Source organism: Protobothrops mucrosquamatus, unplaced genomic scaffold (genome assembly GCF_001527695.2).
Source record: "Protobothrops mucrosquamatus isolate PMUCROS unplaced genomic scaffold, P.Mucros_1.0 scaffold_280, whole genome shotgun sequence".
In the NCBI taxonomy this organism is placed as follows: Eukaryota; Metazoa; Chordata; class Lepidosauria; order Squamata; family Viperidae; genus Protobothrops; species Protobothrops mucrosquamatus.
The window spans coordinates 1,639,319-1,659,253 of record NW_015386356.1 but is presented as its reverse complement, the minus strand read 5'-3'; the positions used below and the strand labels follow the sequence as shown (position 1 = coordinate 1,659,253).

Sequence of the window (19,935 nt, the reverse complement as noted above, 5' to 3'; positions counted from 1 at the left end):
TGCCGAGTCCGAGGCCTGTCGAGTCCGAGGCCACCGCGGCCTCCGGATCCAAGCCCGTCGCGGCCCATCGCGGCCTCCACTGTCATCGAGGCCGTGGGCCGCGGGTCGAATCCAGGCCGGGTCTTCCATCAGGCCGGATCCAGGCCGGATCCAGGGCCAAATCCAGGCCAGATCTTCCACCGAGCCCATTCGTCCCATTCATCCCTTCGCTATCCTCGCCGGGCTGAGTCCTCCGTTCCGCGACATCACCCAGCTAAAAACTGGGGAGTCACTCGGCAGGCCCCCGACTCCCGGCGAGTTCGGCTCTTCAAATTAGGGTCGAGACGACCCTCGGGAAGCCCCCCCTTTCTGTTGCAGGCTTCGCTCCATCATAGAGCCATCCCAGGTAGGACCGCCATCCCAGGTAGGACCGCCATCACAGGAAGCAGGAAGATTAGATAGATAGATAGATGATAGATTAGATAGATAGATTAGATAGATAGATAGATAGATAGATGATAGATAGATGATAGATGATAGATGATAGATAATAGATAGATGATAGATAGATAGATAGATAGATAGATAGATAGATAGATAGATAGATAGATAGATAGATAGATAGATAGATAGATGATAGATAGATACAACCAAGCAACCAACCAGCACCTTGAACTAGACCTGGTAGGAAACTAGCTGTCAATGCAGCTTGTGGAGCAGACTTGTAACATGCCACTACATTCAGTACCATCTGAAGCTTCTGGATGCTATTAAAGGATGGCCCCTTGTAGAGCGACTTATGATCTGTGATTTTGACAATTAGATAGGATACATTGTAGAAAGAAGAGAATCACCAGGTAACTTAGAGGTAAATATACAATTGTACTTTACAATTACTGTAACAAGATCAGGAGCCACTTTATCTTTTTTTTTCTTTTTTTCCCTTTTTTTAAATTCTTCATTTTATTTTTCCTTCTTATTTTATTTTAGATTGTATTAATTTTTATTCTTGTTTTGAAAGCTCTCAATGACATTACATTAAAAAGAGCAGAGAAGTTGCAAATGATGATCACGTGATCACAGGTGCTGCCACCAGTAATAAGTTGTCAAGCACCCAGACTGTGATCAGGTGATTATGGAGGTATTCAGATGGCAGGATCTCCAAGAACTGGCCATAGCCACCATCATAATGTCAAATGGTCACTAAACGAATCATTGTAAGATCGAAGACTGCCTGTACTTAAAAGATTTTTTATAAAGTCATAAACTATATCCAGAATTAATGTAGTGTACAAGCATAGCAATTACTAATTGCTCATAGATAGGAAAAGCTCTTGCATAAAAATCTTTGTGCCCGAGGACTTTAAAAGCCACAACAGGAGAGATTTCAAAATGTTATTTTTAATAATGCATTATTTTAAAATAATGTATGTATCACAAAGCATCTGAAATACATATGCTGACCTCTTGCCCGTTAGGTACAAATGTTCAGTTGTCTACCCACATAAATACTGGTGAATTTGATTTATGCTTTTTCTCAATTAGCTTCCCCTTGAAGAACAAACTAAAATGAATTCACCTTTTGGCAAACTCGGCCGCTTTTATAAAAAATTTTCTTTTGTAATAATATTCCACCAAATGGCCTTTAGCATAGACATTTCCTCGATGCGATGCCTGATTGAGGCACTCCAAAGCAGCCTTCAGGTTTTGATGTATGCCATGTCCGTGAAGATACATAATCCCAAGGATGCCTTGCGATTCCAAGCTTCCGTTCCCACAAGCTTCTGAATGCCAAAAGAATGCCTGCAGAAAAACAACTTTCCAAAAATCATTTGGGCGGGAAGAAGAAAGAGATCTTTGCTATATTGAGGCTATGTGGACGGATAGATGCAGAGTTAAGGATTATGCTTTGTGTTTAGGAAGAACCTCTCTAGCTACCCAGAAATATGAAGATTGTCAATCTTCAAACTGGCAGTGATACTGTGTATGTAACTGACATTCTTCAGCAGTTGCCTGTGCTATTTAGATAGGAAATAATCCTACATTTCATTATTCTGGAGTGAAAAATGAGACACCATAATTTCCAATTTAAAATAAATGCTTTGTTCTTTATATGCATATTTCTATTTCCAGGCTGCCAGCTATTTTGCTTAGGTTTTAATACAACAGCGAAATATAGTATTTTTTTTTTTAGCCAATAGATAAGATCCCTCAAGATTGTTGTTTGAGCCTTTGGCCCAAAATCATCCAGTGAGATTCTGTAGCTGATGGTAGACTGAGTTTCCCCAGTCCTGGTCCAACTCCTTAATCACTATATAACATTGGGTCTCTGTTCTCCTCTTCGTCTTGCTGCCTCTTTTTTGTCATTTCCAAATGGAAAGAGACTCTATTTGGCCAGTTGAATGCAGGGCTTGGAATAAAACTACCCCAAAGAAAAAGCTACCTTTTTAAGATCCTTAGCATGTGCTGAATACAGCATTCCAAGCGTACTCTGAGCCTTTACACTTGCTTTTGGATTCCCATGGTCTGCAGCAAAAAGCCACAATCTAGAAAACAATAGTAACATTGATTATTTTCATTCATAGCGGTGTGGAAGTTTCTCAGATGTTGTAAAACTTAAACTGTACACAGTTCTTCAAAAACCATCAAACTGTAACTAAGCAGTCCCATCCAGCATAAAGCATTTTGGATGCTGTAGTTCAACATCACTGGGAGAACCACAAGTCCCTTATCCATGCATTAGTCCATTGTGTTGAAATCATGGCTCAGACTATATTATTCTAGTTGGCTCCAAAATTGTCAGGCTGATATGCCCATACATGAGTGCATTATAAAAAAAGGTTACCTTTCAGCTTCTTCTTCAGAAAAATGAGTCCCATGTCCTTCGAAGTAAGCTCGGCCAAGGTTGTATGCAGCAGCAAATTTTAAATGTCTTGCTTTAGGAGAGTCAGAATTGAGAATCTTCTTCATATATTCAACTCCTTTCTTCTGCAGGTGAACCAAAGCAAAGAGTAGGTGATCATTTCAGGACATGACTCACTTGTGAACAAGCAATCTACTTGCATGCCAGACCAAGTCATGAAAGTTTCATGCTTGAGATGAAATGTTACAACATTTAATTGATGGAGATCTGATTCCAACAGCAATTTCTATTGAGATGAAACCCAGAGGAGGTGTGCCTAGCTGAAATACTTGGTGCTTTGCAACATAACATTACAGTGGAACGTAAGCCGGAGTTTGATTCTGACTGGTTCAAGGCTGACTCAGCTTTCCATCTTTCCAAGATTGATAAAATAAGGACCCAGATTGTTGGGGGCAATATGCTGACCCTGTAAACCTCTTAGAGAGTGCTGCAAAGCACTATGAAGAGGTATATAAGTCTAAGTACTATTGCTATTTCACTTAAAAAGCAGTAGAATCTTCAGGAACAATTATCAAAATTCAAAGCAAGAAATTTTGTATAAATGAACTCTTTTATTAAAAGGACTTTTCAGTTCAGAAAATCATAATGAAGGTTTGGCTCTGAAAATTAAGCTATTGCTGCCCTAACGAAAAACATCTTAAGCCAGTTGGAGAAAACCTTCCATATTAATAGCAATCTCAACTCTTGTCCTCTGCCATTCCTGACTCCGAATTTACAGATACCTTGGCAGATCCAACATAAGTCTTGTGGCCTATAAGTTTTGGAGATGGTTGCCTCCGATAGATTTTCATAAACCACTTGTATGGACATTCATTTAAACTGATAGGTGCCTACAGGGATCACACAAGTGTGATTTGTCAGCCAATTACAAATCCATCTAGTGGTAATGCTGTCTGTCCCACATTTTTCTAGCTTACTAAGAAGTAAGTTTTGGCCTACTTTGTTAAATCCTTTACTGAAATCCAAGTATACTATGTCCACTGCATTTCACTAGTCCACTAATTTAGTCACTTTATCAAAGAATGAAATAAGATTTGTTTGGCATGATCTGTTTGTAACAAACCCATGTTGTCAAAATGGACTATTCATGCAGAAGATTCCCACAGTCATTGTAGTTTTGTATTTTGCAGATGCCATATAGGCAATTCAATATCTTGTAGACTTGTAGCTACCTCCCATGAGAGGGGAGAACTTCATATATTGAACCATGGAATTAAAAGATTTGCAGTTTCATTCCCTTTGCATTTTTCTTATTCAGAATTTGTGCTACTGTTGAATAATAAATGTACAGTGAGGGAAATAATTATTTGATCCCCTGCTGATTTTGTATGTTTGCCCACTGACAAAGAAATGATCAATCTATAATTTTAATGGTAGGTTTATTTTAACAATGAAAGACAGAATAACAACAAAAAAATCCAGAAAAATGCATTTCAAAAAAGTTATAAATTGATTTGCATTTTAATGAGTGAAATAAGTGTGAAATAAGTATTTGTTCCCCTATCAATCAGCAAGATTTCTGGCTCCCAGGTGTCTTTTATAGAGGTAACGAGCTGAGATTAGGAGCACTCTCTTAAAGGGAGTGCTCCTAATCTCAGCTTGTTACCTCTATAAAAGACACCTGTCCACAGAAGCAATCAATCAGATTCCAGATTCTCCACCGTGGCCAAGACTCCGCTGTCAAACATGAGGTGGAAACATTATGCTTTAGGGGTGTTTTTCTGCTAAGGGAACAGGACAACTTCACTGCATCAAAGGGACGATGGACGGGGCTATGTACTGTCAAATCTTGGGTGAGAACCTTCTTTCCTCAGCCAGGGCATTGAAAATGGGTCGTGGATAGGTACTTCAGCATGGCAATGACCCAAAACACAACGGCCAAGGCAACAAAGGAATGGCTCAAGAAGAAGAACGTTAAGGTCCTGGAGTGGCCTAGCCAGTCTCCAGACCTTAATCCCATAGAAAATCTGTGGAGAGAGCTGAAGGTTCAAGCTGCCAAACATCAGCCTCAAAACCTCAATGACTGGAAAGGATCTGCAAAGAGGAGTGGGACAAAATCCCTCCTGAGATGTATGCAAACCTGGTGGCCAACTGCAAGAAACATCTGATCTCTGTGATTGCCAACAAGGGTTTTGCCACCAAGTACTAAGTCATATTTTGTGAAGGGGTCAAATATTTACTTAAATCAATGTATAACTTTTTTGAAATGCGTTTTTCTGGATTTTTTTGGGTTGTTATTCTGTCTCACTATTAAACCTACCATTAAAATTATAGACCAAGCATTTGTCAGTGGGGAAACGTACAAAATCAGCAGGGGGATCAAATAATTTTTCCATCAGTGTATGTATATAAATTATGAAAAATAATGAATATTTACTTTCTGGTTACAACTTACAGAATTTGGAGGAGTTCCCAATCCATCGTAGTACATTACACCCAACTGATACATGGACTGAAAATCTGTGTTTTGTTCAAATTGTAATAATGCATCTTCATAACGTTTCTGCACCAGGCACATAGAAAATCAAATATTTAGGATTAAATCAGCTAGTAAATCTTACAAACTGATGAAGCGTTCAGAATAGTATTCCTATCTAGATACTATATTCTTCATTTAAAATAATTAAAAGGGTGACTAAGCATCTTAGAAATTTGAAATTAAGTGCATCAAGTAGTACTTCATCAAATTCAAACAATAATAGGACCTGAAATGATAGGTAAGTATGTTCAGAAGAAAATGCTTATAAGATATATTTATACCTGATTCCTTAGATCCTCAGAACATAAACAAAGGCCTAACAGCAAATAGGTTCCTGGATGGAAACCTTGCAAAAGAGTAAAATGCTTGGATCCAAATCTTTGATCTGCATCTGCTATAAGATGTGCAAATTTCTCTACTGAAGAAGATATTCTGGAAACTATGTTGGAGAAAGTATGCTTCTTTCTATTGGGTGCTAGGGAACATTAGTAGGAGATTGTTATTGCACCAAGCATCCAATCGCCTTGGCTGCTATGTGAATAGCGCAGACTAATTAGGCCATTGTTCTCATTCTACATGGTTCCTATGAAATGAATGGCAGCATCCTTGTCGGCATGTTTGTTGAGTAGATCATTGACTTTTCTGTGTTAAAAAAGAGGTTGTGCAAACCCTTCTTTGTTAGTGACTCTGGATTCCTATTGTCAATCAAACTGGAAACCTTGCAGCATCCAACAACCCAAGCAAGCATGAGAAATGATGGGGAATGCTTGGGAACTAAAAGTTTTAGCAATATAAGTCAGTGCCACATGGTGTCTGCTCCTGGGCTAGAATATGAATGCATAAACTGAAACCACACATAGCAGTCTGCCAGTATTTGCAACCAATATTTATTGAACAAGACATACAGGCTTGATTTACTTATACTAAATCAAATACAGGACTATTTGAACCAAGCCAGTAGGGTAATTTTCTATATTCTTAATTACACTAAAATCAACTATTTTCTCAAGCTTGAAGCTATTCTACTGTGTTGGAAATATCATACTCCCCAGCTAGTAGGACCAGTGGAGTTGGGAATTATAAATGCTACTGTTTCTGGAGAGCACCACATTGGGGAAATGAGTTCTAAAATATTGGCGTCTGAACTTGTCCTTAATCCTTGCTTTTGATGCTGTCTCCCTCAAGTATTCTTTACTTTCTTTTAAAAGTTGTACAGTTTCACCTCTTCAAAATAAAGTTGCCCTTTGAGAAAATGTGCCAGTGGCTCCCCATCTTTGATTCGATTTTCCAGAAGTTCTTCAGCCTTTGCAAGCAGAAAATTATGATCGGAAGCCCCTGTTTAAAAACAGAGACACAGCTGTGGTTGTTTATGAAATAATCAACATATAAAGCAGATGTGGAGAAGCTTTTTGGACCAGAAAATTCATTTTTTCTTCATAGGCATTTGTTGAAGCTGCATGTCAGTTATAGGTGGATGGGAATTAAACTCATTTATGACGAGGGATGGGTGAACAGAAGTAGTGTGAGGAGCATACAAGGAGTTGGATCCAGAGGCCTGGTGACTTGATTAAGTTGGCAAGTAGACACATCTTAGGGGTGCCATCCTGATTGTATTAAATAAAGTCATGTTAAAAGCTCAGTTCACATTTCAGTTCTGATATTTTTTCCTTCAACTCTGTGCTTTTTTCAAGATCCTGTAGTAGGGAAAGAAAATGGCCCCAATCCAAAGATAGTTGAGCACAACATGTAACTATGCAGATGGTTACTTAGTTTTGAAAATACTGAAGAAAAGAGTTACATTTCCTCTCTCCTTACTCTCTACAACTCTCAATGCTGACTGCATTATCTGTCAGGAAATATACATGCAAATGCAGTCCATCATTCATTGTACTATGTGGATACTATATTTGTAGGTGGAATACTTCAAGAGGAATTTTACCCAGAAAGCTTGGATTTTCTGCTTTACTGGGTGCCTAAACTTTAACTTTATTTGAATGTAAACTTGACAATGAAATGAAACAAAAAGAAAAAAGCCTCCAAATGAAATGCAACCTGAAGTCATTGATTACATCAATAGTTGTTAATTGCATGTCAAAATACAAAAAAATAGAGACAGAGCAATACTCTATCAAATGTGTTGCCACTTATATAACTGTCCCTCCATTTGTTGAAGGAAAGTATTACAAAATAAACTGCAATACCATAAGGGGGAAGTGATGTATATTCCATTATTTTCTAAACAAATTCTATAAAATATAATTTCCCAACAAAAGGTCAATGTTTTGCTGAGAAGCCCTGTGGTGCTATAGATATGTCTGACCCTGCAGAGCTATGCATATAGTAGAGGAAGAGATGTAAGGTGGTTTACACTGAAAACTAAATCAAAAGGATCAAATCTAATTTTCTGAGCAGTGTTTTTGTTCTAGCTGCGAGTAATAGAGAAGAGGGAGAAAAAAGCATGATTCCCTGGAAGATTAGCTCATTTATATTATAGACAGAGGTCAGCAGCATGATCCCTCTACCTTTCTTGAGAAAAAGAACGGCCATTTTAAAAAAGACAATCTATGACACTGCAAAAAGCTCTCTTCCTTTTCTTGGCAGAGATTCTGGCTGTTTATAGTGCCTGTAATTTCGTTCCTCCATTTGTTCAGGAAACAAGAGTGTGGCTTCTTATAATTCAAGTACTATGAAAGTATCCCTTCACTTTATCCCAACCACGTGATAAAAAATTAAGAACTGTGAAAGCTAGAATGTGTATTGTTTGTTACCTTGACGGGATAGCCATTGTAAACTATCCAATTCACTACTGGACTCCTTTAAAATGCACTTGAGAACAGTCTCAGTACTATGTTCACGAGGCAGAGGTTCACTAGTCGGCTTCATTTTTCTCTTTTATATTATTCCAATCCTGTCTGTAATAAAAACTGAGAAACATTCTCAAGCTTGAGAAATGGTTACTTGCTTCCCCTTTAATTCCCATTTTCCTTAGGATACCAGGCTTTTTTTTAAAGAATTGCTTCTTGGACTGATTTCTAATTATTTCCCATTGACCTCATTGGGTAAGCATATTTACTTACTTACTTACTTATTCATCAAATTCATGATTCTGGATTGCTATCAGTGTTAAAATATAAAATCACAAAAAACCAGACAAACAAAAAACAACACATATAGAAGCAGTATTAATGGTTAAAAACAGATCCACTAGTCACAAGTTAACCAAACTTAACCAATGCACTCAGCCACACTCCTGATGATAAAGAACTGACCATACATAGGTAGTCCCTGGGTAATGATGGCAATTGGGACCAGGATTGCCTGCATAAATGATGCGGTCGTAAAGTGCAATGTCATTGTTTAGTAATGGCAATCTTGGCAGTTCCTGTGGCATAATGGGAGGGTTGTTAAATAGGATGAACAGAATGTCAGGTAAGGAACATAGGGATGGGAAGTGCCATGGGGTGGGTGGGATGCCAAGGACATCCTCTGACAGCCAGCACAGGCAATACACTAAATGAGGAATGCCAGGAAAGGGCCTGGGCATCTTGGCTCTTAATTTAGCACCCATACTACATTGTTGCCTTATATTCCAATTGTGATTAATGGATTGCAGCAAAATATGCATTGTTTTTAACTCTAGTATACAACTCTACTTTGACTTTTTATTCATTACATCTTCATTACTTTTTATTCATTACATTGTATTACATCTCACCTCTCTTCCAGGGGCTCAAAGCTCTTCCCAGTATACTCAGAGACTTCTAATTGTATATCACTGGAACAAAAAGGAGGCAACTCCTTGACTTCCAAAATTTTGACTATAGAGAATTTCTAGAATTACAAGATTTTCAAGAAGGAGCAACAGTGGAGAAAAAACAAACTTAGCAGTTTTGCCAATTTTACATTATAGCCAGTCCTTGGTATATCTGCCTAGTGATTCCAAAAGCTATTTTACACAAAGTCTACATATTCTTCTATTTATTATGTTTCCATTCAAATGCATGTCATCTGAAACTGACCGATAGGTTTCTCTTTGGGAGCAGAATACAACCATAATTTGCTTTTTACCTACAAGGCGAAGCTGAGCCTCACCACGGTTTGATGGGGTACTCCATTGGACTAGACGCTTAGGCTGCAATGAAAGGCATCTGTGCAAAACTAGTATTTTGTCCTTTATTAGAGGAAGACAGTTGTACACGATCTGATCTTGCTAAGAATAAGTCACAAGTATTACATGCATATATTATTAGGAAGAAAAAACGTTAACAAATGGAAACCAGAAACACCTGAAAAGATGTTCAAAGTTTTAAGCATATCTGATTCTTTCATTCCATAAAATTTATGTTGTTCTCATCTGGGCCATTTTCAATCACCAAGGTGCTGGCCTAGTTTTAGGCAGAAATGTTTTCTTGACAAACATGTTTAATCCTCCTGCCTCTTCCCCACAACCACAAACATCGGAGGTAAGCCAAGCAGAGAGAGAGAGAGGAACCAGCCCAAAGTCAACCAGCTGACTTTCATGCCTAGAACTCAATCTCTTGGTTTGCAGCCCAGTTCCTGAGCCACTATGCCAAACTGGTTCTGGTGCACCAATACCAGAGAGTGCACACCTGTTCCTCCTCCAGGGTCATCAACTTCCCAGCTGCCCTTTGATGGTGACCCTTTGTGTCATTATGAGGCTTGTCTACTCTGGGACCCCCAGCAAGGAGCCCTTTGACCGTGCTGGATCAAATCTAAAAATCTCCAGGCAACGTGGCCTTGGTGATGGGCTGGAAGTGATGGAGAAATGGCCCAACATAGCTGGAAGGCTAAAGGATAGGGAAGAAGTCCTTCGGAGTGATTGCATCAGGATATTTCTGTACTCTGATGTCCGAGATCGCCAGAGCTCTTCTAAGGGCAGTAAAAATGATTACGATCTCGCTGGGTCACATACACACACAGACACAGACACACACACACCCCGACAATGCGCAAAGGACTTCCATCAAAGCTGTTCCACCAATTAAGGACTAGGGCACCGCAAGAGTTGGACTCTCGCTTTTTAAAGCCCTCTTGATAATCGTTACTTGGAAACATGTTACTGTATTGCTGACAAAAGCGGCGGGACAGGAAAAAAAAGAGAATAAAGGAACAAAATGAGCCCGCCCGATTCAATTCCCATGAATTGTGACTCACTGGATTCACCGGCGGTGCCCATCGCGAATTGCGCCCTCCGGCGAGTAGTCGCAGAAAGGCGAGACAAGAACGCGTCGCTTAGCAACGCAGGTACCAAGCGTTTCTCCAAAGACCCACGCCCTGCCATCGCCCCGCCTCCTTCTCTTTCACGGCCGCGGGAAAGAGGGTAAATGAGCATGCGCGCACGCTATCCGAGAGGCGGGGTCAGCGAAAGGAATGGAAGGCTCATCATTGGGTGTTCAATCTCGTCAACCGGGCACTTGAGCGGAAGAGTTGCTCTTTCTAGAGCCCCGTGTTTCAACCTTTGCAACATTCAGATGTTTGGATTTCAACTCCCAGAATTCTCCAGTCAGACATGATGCACGCCGGTCCTCGTCCTCCAACCCCTGTAATACAATAGAGCAAGCAACTCAAAAAATAGTAGATACTTCTCCCAAACGCGTATACAGCATTTGATATAGTCTTGAAAACAATCTGAAAGAGTGGTGCGAAGAGGTGAACTTGTAACTGGAAAGAGAGAGGAACTCAAATGCCAAAGATGACAGTAAAGACAAGAGTCCCTCTGAGCATAAGCAAATTGCAAAAAAAATTGGAATCTTTTTGGCTTGTCCTAAATGGAGGTATCCTTGTAAATGGAAAGGAAGAGGACTCAAATACCAAACAATAATGAGGGAGAGATACAGGAATCCTCATTTATACTTGATAAATATTGTCTGAAATAATAGCAATCTAAAGATCAAATGAGAAGTAGAACTTGGGAGATATGATTACAGTGCTCAGCAGAATCATTTTATGGTACTTTTAAATTTTGTTGGTAGCAGTTTACTTTTTTTTGATAGTGTTTTATTTCATTACTGATTTTAATGAGCATCCAGCAATAAAAAGGGAACAATATAAAATGTATAAAAAGAACCATTCCAACATCAGAAATTCAAAAGTAGCCATAACACTGACAAGTTAACTGGGCTGGAAGAGAAATTTTTTCTTGCGCTATAACCACAGAATTGGGAGTAGTTTATCTTTACATTCATATTTAAAAATTAAGTGCTTCAATCTAAAAATTAGTTGTTAGATAAATGCAATGATAAACATATAAAAACAAAATTTGATTGCTGCTTTCACCAGAAGTTGATCTTCACCTGAGGGCATTGTACCTATTTTTTTAACAGATAATCATTACCTTGAACATGTTCATTCCCTTGTAATAAACACATGCTAAAGTTTTGAGGCATTAATACAGGTAATCCTCAACTTATGAACACAACTGAGCCCAAAATCTCTGTTGCTAAGGGATACATTCGTTAAGTGAATTTTGCCCCATTTTACGACCTTTCTTGCCACATTTGTTAAGTGAATCACTGCAGGTGTCAAGTTAGGTGATTCTGGCTTTCACTTGTCAGAAGGTTGCAAATGATGATCACATGACCCCAGGACACTGCAATCATCATAAATATGAATCAGTTGTTAAGCATCTGAATTTTGATCACGTGACCATGGGGATGCTGCAATGACTGAAAAATGGTCATAAATCACTTTTTTAAGTGTTGTCGTAACTTTGAATGGTCACTAAGCAAACTGTTGTAAGTCAAGACTACCTGTAATAAGCCACTATAATGTTTTATTGGAAGCAAGTAGCATTTTAGTGCTGTTAGGCTTAAAGTGTATAAATAATCTAGTTCCACAGTGTACAATCAAAATATGGCCTCCCTGGAGATACATGGTGAATTCTTTGCAGTTTGGTGAAATAATCATTTTCTCCAAATCTAGATAGTTATAAAAAATAACAAAAAGCCCTAAGGAACCCAAGGGGAATCAAACTATTTTTCAGTGCTGGCCTAATTTTCAGCAAGTAAAGTGAGACACCTCAAATTCCCAATTTTAGTTGCCATATGAATTGGAGCTTCTGTAAGCCAATTCTAAACAAGACCCAGAGCCTGTTCATTTTTTCTTTCCTAAAGCATGATGGAAGAGGTCAGTACATCTCAGTTAAACAAACTAGGATGTGTCAGGAGGGTCAGCCTGATGGATGGCAATGTATCATATGCATATTCTAATACTTGGAACCCATGGCAAAAAGAGGCCAGTAAGTGAAACTTTAAATTATTCTCCCCTCCCAGTGTTTAGCATTAGACCAGGGGTTCCCAACCAGGGGTGCTTGCGTCCCCAGGGGTGCAAGACAATATTCCAGGGAGTGCGAAAACTTGGGTTTTCAAAATTATAGTGTATATGCATAATTTGTTGCCATTATTTCGAACTTTTGTAAGGGGTGCGAGAATATATCAGAAGTGTTCTAGGGGTGCGGGGTATAGAAAAGGTTGGGAACCACTGCATTAGACAATATTTAAATAAGCATTACCATTTTATTATAAACTAGACTAGACAACACGTGATCTGTTGGACCATCGTTTCAGAGATATTTGCTTACCTGAACAGAGAAATATGATGACCAAGGGCCAAAAAGCAGTGGAAGAGTGAACAACTTCCAATTTCTTGCTGTCTTGACCATGGCAAACTGCTCGCTGGATCCAGTGATAGGATTGGATCTACATACCTCTGGAGTGCTTAGGGCAGGGCTGGTCTACCTGATCTCCAGCAGCCACAAGAGGAGTAGTCTACATGGCCTCCAGAGGTCTAAGTCAGGATCAGTTATGGAATCTCTGAGTAGCAGCATAGCAGCAATGAAATAATCTCAAATTTGCCAAATTTCAATCCCACAGGAATCATGACTCCCAGATTTTGAGTGCATTCTCTAAATTAGTCCATTTGAGGTATCTTCATTCAAAAATTGTTGCTATGATACACTTTCTCCCAGTTAAAGGTTACAGACATGAGTGTTTTAGTAGTATATAGATGTTACTCATAATATAGGCAATCTCAAGACAATCAAGCTTGGCTTAGCCACTTCTTCATAGTATCCACAAAAGAGAAGCAGTGACGTGAAATATGTTTCTCTTCTGGTTTCCTTTATCTTATATAAAGGAGAGAGAAACATCTGCTGTAAAATGGTCACATAAAGCTGGTCTTATTGATTTTAAGGGACTAAACTCCGTATAGTCAAAAACATCTTGGACTTCAAAAAAGTAGATTTTGATAAACTTAGAATGAGGATTGTTAGAATTACATGTTAGAAAAAGCTAATGGACAAGAAGGATGGGAGTTTCTAAGAAGGGAGTTAGCAAACATTTCCAGTGAGTGTGTCCATATACAGTATAGGGGAAGGAAGATAGCAGAAGAAATGTGGCTACACAATATGCTTAGAGAAAGTCTGGAAATCTTGATGAGCATATATAGGAAACTAGAAAGAGGAACAGAGCATGAAGAAAGAGGAACAGAATGAAGAAATAGTGCATATTTATAGCCTAGAATTGTAGAATTTATGTCAGAAAAGCTAAGGATCAAAATGACCTAAGGCTTAGTGAAGAATGCTAATAACAAAAGTTTTTTTTCCAGATATGTTCAAAATACGAACAAGAGAACAGAATTTATAGCATAGCTCCTCAGTGCAGATGATAACAGAATAATAACAAAACTACTCCACTTCTTCTTTGGCTAAGTCTGTTTTGAGAAAAGTATATGCTTTCCACTGGGCAACTGTGAGGACCTGGTTGAAAGTTTCCACCTTGAGCTTGTTGGAAACAGAATAATTGACCTTGAATTAGTTCGGATCTTCAGGCTAGATGTATTGCATATGATTGCATTGTATGTTGTTCGTCCATTGATTTCGATGAAGACCTTGACATCTTATGGATTATGGGCCATCAGCAGTGTGTCCGTAGATGGCTGATGAGACCGATGCTAGCACGGAATGTTCTGCCACATACTGAACAGAGAAATATGGACACTATTGCTTCAGCATTTGCAGCTCTGGCTTGTATAATGATCATTAAAAATCTGCATTGTATAATGATCATTAAAAATCAGCCTGAATTTATTTGGAAGAAATCACATTTCACTTTGGGTAACTTCCTAAATATATTGCAGGAACATATCTAGATTTCTTCAAAGTGATGACAAGATATATTAGCAAGCTAGATGACTATCAGCTGGATGATATGTCTATTAGGCAGACTCATTGCTGGTTTGAAAGAGTGCTTGGAAATGGCGCTGTCATCTAGAAAGGTGAGAGATGCTGGAGGGCTCAGTCCTAGGATTTCACACATTTTAATTAATAGCTTGTGGAAAAGGATGGAAGATTCTGACCAAGCACTACTTTATCAAATTTGTAGATGACGCAAAATGGGGTGTGATAGCAAATAGAGTAGAAAGCAATAAAAATTCAACCTGATTTTGATACAATAAAGAAATGGGTTGAAATAACAGACTGAAATTTAATACAGGCAAACGAGAACACTTAAGAAAATATATGGGATGGTGGATACCTGACTTGGTAATAATATATGTGAAAACAATCTGGGAAGAATTATAGATAATCACAGATACTACTCATATATAATTCCAAGATAATTTTGTTCTCTTTGTGAAAGACAAATTGGGATCAGTACTACTTTTAGAAGGACAACATTGAATTGAAGCTGTCTTACCAGAAGAGACTAAGGGAGAGATGTATGTTTAGCCTTGACAAAAGATAATTGAAGAAAGAATAGCACTTACAAGTAACCGAGGAGGCAGCAGATAGAAGATTAACATCTGAACTCCATCATCCCAGAGAGCCAGATACAAAATGATGTTGCAAGATTTTGGCAGATTGCTAGAAAAACTTCCTAACAAAGTAGTTCAGTAGAGAAACAAATTGCTGAGGAAGGTGTGCTTATCTTGAGTTGTCTGAAAAATAAGTTAACTTTATGTTTTGGTTTATCATTAAAGCTGTTGTTTGCAGATGCTGCTTAATCAATTCAGTATATAACGATCACAGTCAGTTTGTAACAACTTTTATATCTCCAGTTTTAAAAAATTAAATTTTGGCAGGCCACATTAAATATTAAAATTTTAATTTATCATAGATTTATTCTTTGTTGACTGGCTTCAGTTTATTCATCTCAAGTTCCCAACCAGTTGATTTAACCTTCTTGGACATTAAATCTAGCCTGTAAAAATCCAGATGACCACCAGTGGGTGTAGGTCTATACAGACCAAAGCAGATGTTTAGGAGTAAAGTCTACTGAAGTTTAGGTAAGCAGACATAAGACACAGTATAAATTTTAATGTGCATTGCATCTTTAATATATGAAGGATGCTGAACTCTTCTGAAACATCTTGCCAAGACAGGCTGAAGGAAGTCTGAAGTCCACTCAGGAATTAACTGGTGTGTAGATGTAGGAATGTAAAGGGAGGAGTTGGAAAGCAGAGCCATCAACTGTGGTTGACTGTTGTGTATGTGTGATACGTGCCTGGTTGGACAGTGCTGCATGGCTGCTCCACCTGTCCTCAGTATTTCCTGCTCCCTCCTATCTCATAAGCATAACAAGTTGAGAAAAGCCAATCATCTCCCCAGCCAAACAGACTTGCATGTGCTCTTGTTTGTGTACGTGCAGAAACCAGTTTGCTTGCAGAGAGGGCGGGACAGCAGCCAGAGTGAGTATTCATGAGCTAACACTGCCAGTCTTGAATCAGATGCACTAGCATGCACCACAAAGCTGTGCTCAAGAAGCCTACACCGGGTTTTTTTTGTGATAAGTCTACCAAAGACAAGCAAAAATGCTACTTTGGGATAGCAACTCAGAGGTAAGGAATATATATATGTTGCCATAGGTTATTTTTTAAGCAATTTTCCAACTGTATTGCTTGTACAGTTGTACCATTCTCCTAGTAGAGCTCACAAAATCACTAAATTCTGAAAGGGTGACTATCTTGAAAATTGCACTTCTTTTATAATGCTTGCCAATTCTTACTCCTTTGTTAATGAAAGAGCGGTGAATTACACAAGGACTATACTTCAAAAGCTCCTCTGTTTTATAGCCTCATGGTCCGAGTCCTCTGTTGGAAGCAGGGACTGAAGTCAATCTAGCTGCTGCTGCCTTTGTTCAGTCACCAGCTCATCTGGCAGCTGGTGGAGGCCATGCCTTCTTCCTGCTTTGGCAACTACAGACGGGAGCCAATCTGAACCAACAGGTACATTTTTAATTTTTCAGACCATGGAGCTCCAATGGAGCCTGACTTTTCCATTTTATGTTGGAAGGAACAGCCACTGTCTGAGACTATGAACAAGGCACATGTAACATGAAGTCACACCTAAGTAGTTTAGAACATTCTGCTTTACTTTGGGTAGGATTGCCATTGAGTCTGCAGTAATACTAAATGAAGTATCACGGTCCTGGGAATAGAAAAATGTTTTGTTAAGAGAAGATATGATAGCATCTTGTTTCCAGGATTATTTTTCAAAGGACAAAAATAAAACCTATTATTTTCAAACTAAGTTTGGTCATAGGTTTTAGTAGACCCAATCCAGAAGAGTGTATTTTTTTTTAGCTCATCCTAATGGATAATTTTTTTTTTTAGCTTGCAAATAGTATCTACTGAGACAAGATTTTGGGATTGACAATTATATTACACCTGAAATTAAACTTCTTTAACCACCAACATTCTTTTAAATATTAACACTGAACAATGATGAAGTGATTGGATTTACAAATAAAGTATTTATTTTTTATTTAGGATTGGAATGGAGAAGCTCCCATCCATAAGGCAGCTAAAGTTGGGAGTTTGGAGTGTCTCACTTTACTCGTTGCCAGTCAGGCCAACATTGAGTAAGTGCATCCCATACTGGTTTCATCAAATAAATTCACTGGTTTTGCATTAAATTATATGTTCAATTGAATGTAACTTTTTGTCCTAATCTGACTTTCTGAAAGGCTGCTTGTGGCAAGCTACTCAAAATGTGAAAAAGCTTGCCTAATTTGTTCAACTTTGAATTTTAGACTAATTTACAAAAATATTACTTTTGTTAATTGGGTGCACGAAGTTTCAAATTATTTCTTTTCCGAAGAGGATAGATGTTTAGGCTTCAATTCAGCACAAATGCATTTATATTTCAATCCACAGAAATTGAGAGACTTTAACATTATATATAACTTGTGCTATTGATTTCAACAGAACAAGCTACTTACTTACCAAGTTTAATGCTACTTATGCGTATGCAGAAACAAGTCTGCTTGCAATTTGTTTCAATGGAACTTATTTCCAGTGTAATACAATACATGGTCTTTTTTTTAAATCCTTCATGGATTACAAAGAAGCTTATCAATAGACATTTATGCATTCGGGCGGTAGTGTTTCAACTCAACATTTTATCCAATATTTTAAAAAATAAAATTTTATGATGGTCTAATTTTATGAGAAATACAAGATTGCCAGTCAAATGAATTGATTTTCTTTTAAATGTGTGCTTCAGCTTGCGCAATAATAATAGTCAAACAGCAGAAGACCTTGCCCTGGCTTTGGGGTTTTTGGAGTGTGCCCAGTTCCTCATGAAAGTGAAACAAATTCAGAACAAGAAAGCAGGAGCACAGTGTAATTCCTTGTGTGACAATGATGAATCCATCCATACCGATGACTCCAAAATGCAGAAAGGAGTATGTGAAAGGAATAGACTTGTCAACAGAAAGAGGAGATCAGATGGTAAGTATACTACACAGGGACAGAACTAGTTTGGTTAGAATCTAGGGGATGTTGATCAGGATACTCCCAACCCAAAATTTCAAGCAGACCATGCTATCTAGTCCAGATTCTGTTAGTTGTGCACCATACTTCAGGAAGAATATCTATAGCCAGGACTTTGATCACCACCTCATGCCTGCCTTTTGGAGGCCAATCACTATTGCCGCAGATGCCCTGCTTCATGTGTGTGCGTGTGTGTATAAATTGATTATGTCCATTCTTTTGAAGCCAATGACTGTCAATGCTAGGAGTATTATTCAGAAGCAAGTCTAATTGATTTTTAGAGGATTATAACCAGTGGTGGGATTCAGCTGGTTTGTACCACTTCAGCAGAACGGGTAGCTAATTTTTTGTTGCCCAGGCCCAGAATGGACTTCTGGAAGCGGCATCCACACAAGAGAACCAGTTGTTCACATATTTGAATCCCACCACTGATTATAACTACTGTACAGTAGAAGGGTTAGGGCTCATATCTGAGACTGGTAGCTTTCCCCCCTCAGTCCAGGTAGGAATTTTTGTTCCTAAGTGATACATTTGTGAAGTGAATTTTGCCCCATTTTGCAATCTTTCTTGCCATAGTTATTAAGTGAATCACTGCAGTTGTTAGTGACACGGTTGTTAAGTGAATCTGGTTTTCCGACTTTGCTTGTCAGAAGGTTGCAAAAGGGGATCACATGACCCTGGCACACTGCAACCATCATAAGTGTGAGTCAGTTGCCAAGCATCTGAATTTTGATCACGTAACCATGGGGATGCTAAAACAGTTGTGTGAAAAATGATCACGTCACTTTTTTCAGTGCCATTTAACCTCAGTCACTAAACGAACTATTCTACCTGTAGTTGTAGTCTTATGGATTTTTTATAGCTTTTTATACCCAGTGTTTTCTTTTTAAGTTTTCTGTTGATAATTGCCATGTTTAATGTGGTATGCAGCACTCTAGGAATTTTAGAATGCCGTTTAGGATTCAATTTTGTACATGTTGATTTAAAGATAAACTCTGAGCTCAGTTAAAGTAATTCTAGACATCAATATAGTGTTATTGTTAATATTCTTTTTGTACATTGTCTAAGTGAGTACTTGTTGGAAAAGTTATTAAAATATTGTGGTGGATTGAAAGAAGTTGGATTATTATGGGAGGAAGAACATAATAATGTTCTACATAAGCCAAAAGAGACCAGAGCTGAACTGTTACCTGCCCAGAATTAATTTCTAAGATTGGAATCTGTTATATTGAAATTAGATGCTGTATATATGTTATAACACATGCTTAATTTGAAACAGGTTCTACAACTGAAAAACAAATCTTTCCATTTATACAGATTTGAACTCAAGAGTCATGTGAAAATGAATATGCGTGAGAAATACAAAGCTCTGCAAAGAAAAACATGAATATAAAAGCTCAACGCAAAGTATTTTGAACAATGCCTTCCAAGAAGGCGTGTTCTTCTTGAAGATCTTTTCATATAATTCCTGCATGTGCACAATAATATACAGTAATATTTTTCTACCACTGATTCATGTATCGATTTTATGACTAGTATACTGATGTTCTTTAGTCATGTGAACACACACATAAAGCAGTAGACAGTATACTGACAATCAACAAATTGTTCAGATTAAACATGTATTATGTTGATAAAATTGTGTTCTGTAGATGTGCCTCCATCTGTAAATTTTGTATAGAACCTTTTTGTAATAACTTGCACTGTAGCTATAGCTTCTTACTTCTGTTGCTGTGAATCAGAGATCGCAAACCTATTCAAC

The 19,935-nt window shown here is 38.2% G+C and overlaps 2 protein-coding genes across 5 annotated transcripts in view; one reads left to right on the top strand and one right to left on the bottom strand.

Moving 5' to 3' along the window:
• Positions 1-9,155, bottom strand: part of LRP2BP (LRP2 binding protein) — a 16,245-nt gene extending 7,090 nt beyond the window's left edge. For 3 of the 4 annotated variants that reach the window (XM_015831791.1, XM_015831793.1, XM_015831794.1), the window contains exons 1-7: positions 9,097-9,155; positions 8,150-8,305; positions 6,604-6,716; positions 5,298-5,405; positions 2,825-2,967; positions 2,423-2,525; positions 1,559-1,782 (exon numbers count right to left, since the gene is read on the bottom strand). In XM_015831791.1, coding sequence (XP_015687277.1) covers positions 1,559-1,782; positions 2,423-2,525; positions 2,825-2,967; positions 5,298-5,405; positions 6,604-6,716; positions 8,150-8,264 — 806 coding nt within the window. In that variant the 5' untranslated portion in view covers positions 8,265-8,305; positions 9,097-9,155. The remainder of the gene's footprint in view (positions 1-1,558; positions 1,783-2,422; positions 2,526-2,824; positions 2,968-5,297; positions 5,406-6,603; positions 6,717-8,149; positions 8,306-9,096) is intronic. The other variant, XM_015831792.1, reaches the window with a different exon arrangement.
• A 6,915-nt stretch (positions 9,156-16,070) lies between these two features.
• Positions 16,071-19,820, top strand: ANKRD37 (ankyrin repeat domain 37). The gene is made up of 5 exons (XM_015831789.1): positions 16,071-16,238; positions 16,473-16,625; positions 17,169-17,260; positions 17,905-18,131; positions 19,491-19,820. The coding sequence occupies exons 1-5, from the start codon at positions 16,212-16,214 to the stop codon at positions 19,511-19,513; spliced, it is 522 nt and encodes a 173-aa protein (XP_015687275.1). The 5' UTR covers positions 16,071-16,211; the 3' UTR covers positions 19,514-19,820.
• The last annotated feature ends 115 nt before the right edge of the window (positions 19,821-19,935 follow it).